Consider the following 1,901-nt stretch of genomic DNA (forward strand, 5'->3'; position numbering starts at 1 on the left):
AGAAAAAAAGAAAAGAAATTACAAGATACTCACCAAGGGGGCGGTGGGGGAGTGGGGGGGTGGGTTGAGGGAGGGGAAGGGGGACCAACTGTCCATTTTACAGAACATAATGTCACCAGGCTGCAACACTGTGGAGATTGTCTCTTAATAAAGTCTGAACTTTTTAAAACATTTGAAACAATTAAAAACACAACAGCACGATAAAAACGCTCGACTTGGTTTCGAAGTCTGCTCGCTGCACTCAGTCTAGTGTAGGTTTACAGTTTGTTCTGACAGGCAGGTGATGCTGAAAATCTCTTTTATGGTTTCACAGTTGTTCATGTGGGCTTGACAAGAGCAGAATATCATCCTGTCATGCAGCTGATTTCTCTATCTACCTTCGCTCCTGTAGGGTTTCATAAAAAGCAGTCCGTCCCTCCGACGGCGCCGGTTTTCCAGCGCTGGCGGTCATGTGTCGATGACGTCCTGCGCCGGCGAAGGTTCATGTGGCAAACTGGTGGCGTTGGGCAGCGGCTGCGTGTGGCTGACAGAGTTCTGCTGCAGCTCCAGCGCCATGGCGTTCTGCGGGTGGGGGAACTCCTTCACCTGCCTGCGGTACTCCAGGAAGGTGGACGCCTTGGTGGCGATGGCCACCACATTCTTGCCGACGAAGATGGTGGACACGCGGCTGTCCTGGAACAGCACCATGTTGACGCCGCGTATGAGGATGGTGACCACGTTGATGGTGACCAGGCTCAGGACCGGGTACAGCATCATCTTCTGGGGCGACATGTGCTCGCCCTGCATGCTGATCTCGCTGAGCGACACGCAGGGCAGGATGAGCAGCAGGATGTAGCAGTAGAAGAACATCAGGCCCTCGGCCCAGATGGGCAGGCCCGTCCGCTGCGGCTCCCACAGGTTGGCTTGGATGTCCAGCAGGTCCAGCAGGTCCAGAGCCACCCAGAACAGGCGGCTCCGCATGTCCTCCTTCTTCCGGAAAGTTCTTACATATTCCATACTATCCAGAGCCACCAGGACCAAGTACAAACCCGGCACGCACACGGATAACAACAACGTCAACGCTTTCCGCGCCACCGTCTCCAGACTCTTCCTGTCGGCTTTGCAATTCTGGAAGACAAAGTAGAGTTTGATCTCCAGGACAAAGATGTACAGAAACCACAGGATCATGGCGTATCCTCTGCGGGCGGTGCGCACCTCGGCGCCGACCCACACCGCCACGTACCGCAGCACGATGAGGAAGCACACGTCCCCCACCAGCACTATGATGCACACACCGATCTTCCTGGGACCCTGGTTCTGCTCCACCAGGTAGGCGTCCATGAAGGCCATGCTGGTCATAATGACAATGGTGGTCAGGCACACATGGCGTTTGTCTGGGGGCGGCAACACCATGGCGAGGGCACCTTGCTGTGGCTCTCACTCTCTGTCCACAGCTTTCAATTTAAAAAAAATAGAATAGTCCAGAAGGTAAACACGACGGCGCTGCGTCCGCTCCGAGCCTTTATGGTCGGACGGGGAAAGAAAAAAGGGTGTTTAAGGTTATCTGACAGCACAGGAGCAAAAAGTCCAGCAACAGTGTGTTTTATATTAAAATGATACTATAAGTCACTGCACTAATAGTCCATTGAAGGGGGGGGGGGGCGGGGGCCGTTATTGCAGCGTGGAAGCAAAGCGGTGTGTGGAGTCAGCGGAGAGATGCTGGCTGCTGATTGCTCTCGGACCATGTGAAAACAGGAACATCACCTCGTTACTCAGCGCACTTCCATTGATCCAGCTCTGCCCCTGAGCAGCAGCTACACTGAGGGCTCTACAGCTGACACACCATGACTGATAGTAATCCACACACAGTCAGATGGAGAATACTCTCGGAGTGGGGCTCGGTCTAATGGACATGTGATGGG

The 1,901-nt window shown here is 54.0% G+C and overlaps 1 protein-coding gene across 1 annotated transcript; it reads right to left on the minus strand.

Moving 5' to 3' along the window:
- Window positions 1-447: 447 nt before the first annotated feature.
- tmem121ab (transmembrane protein 121Ab) lies at window positions 448-1,392 on the minus strand (the record flags this gene model as incomplete). Its single annotated transcript, XM_084001207.1, has 1 exon — window positions 448-1,392. One exon carries the CDS (start codon window positions 1,390-1,392, stop codon window positions 448-450), a length of 945 nt encoding a protein of 314 aa, XP_083857333.1.
- Between the last annotated feature and the right edge of the window lie 509 nt (window positions 1,393-1,901).

The sequence above is a fragment of the Trachurus trachurus genome (genome assembly GCF_905171665.1).
Source record: "Trachurus trachurus genome assembly, chromosome: 24".
NCBI classification, from domain to species: Eukaryota; Metazoa; Chordata; class Actinopteri; order Carangiformes; family Carangidae; genus Trachurus; species Trachurus trachurus.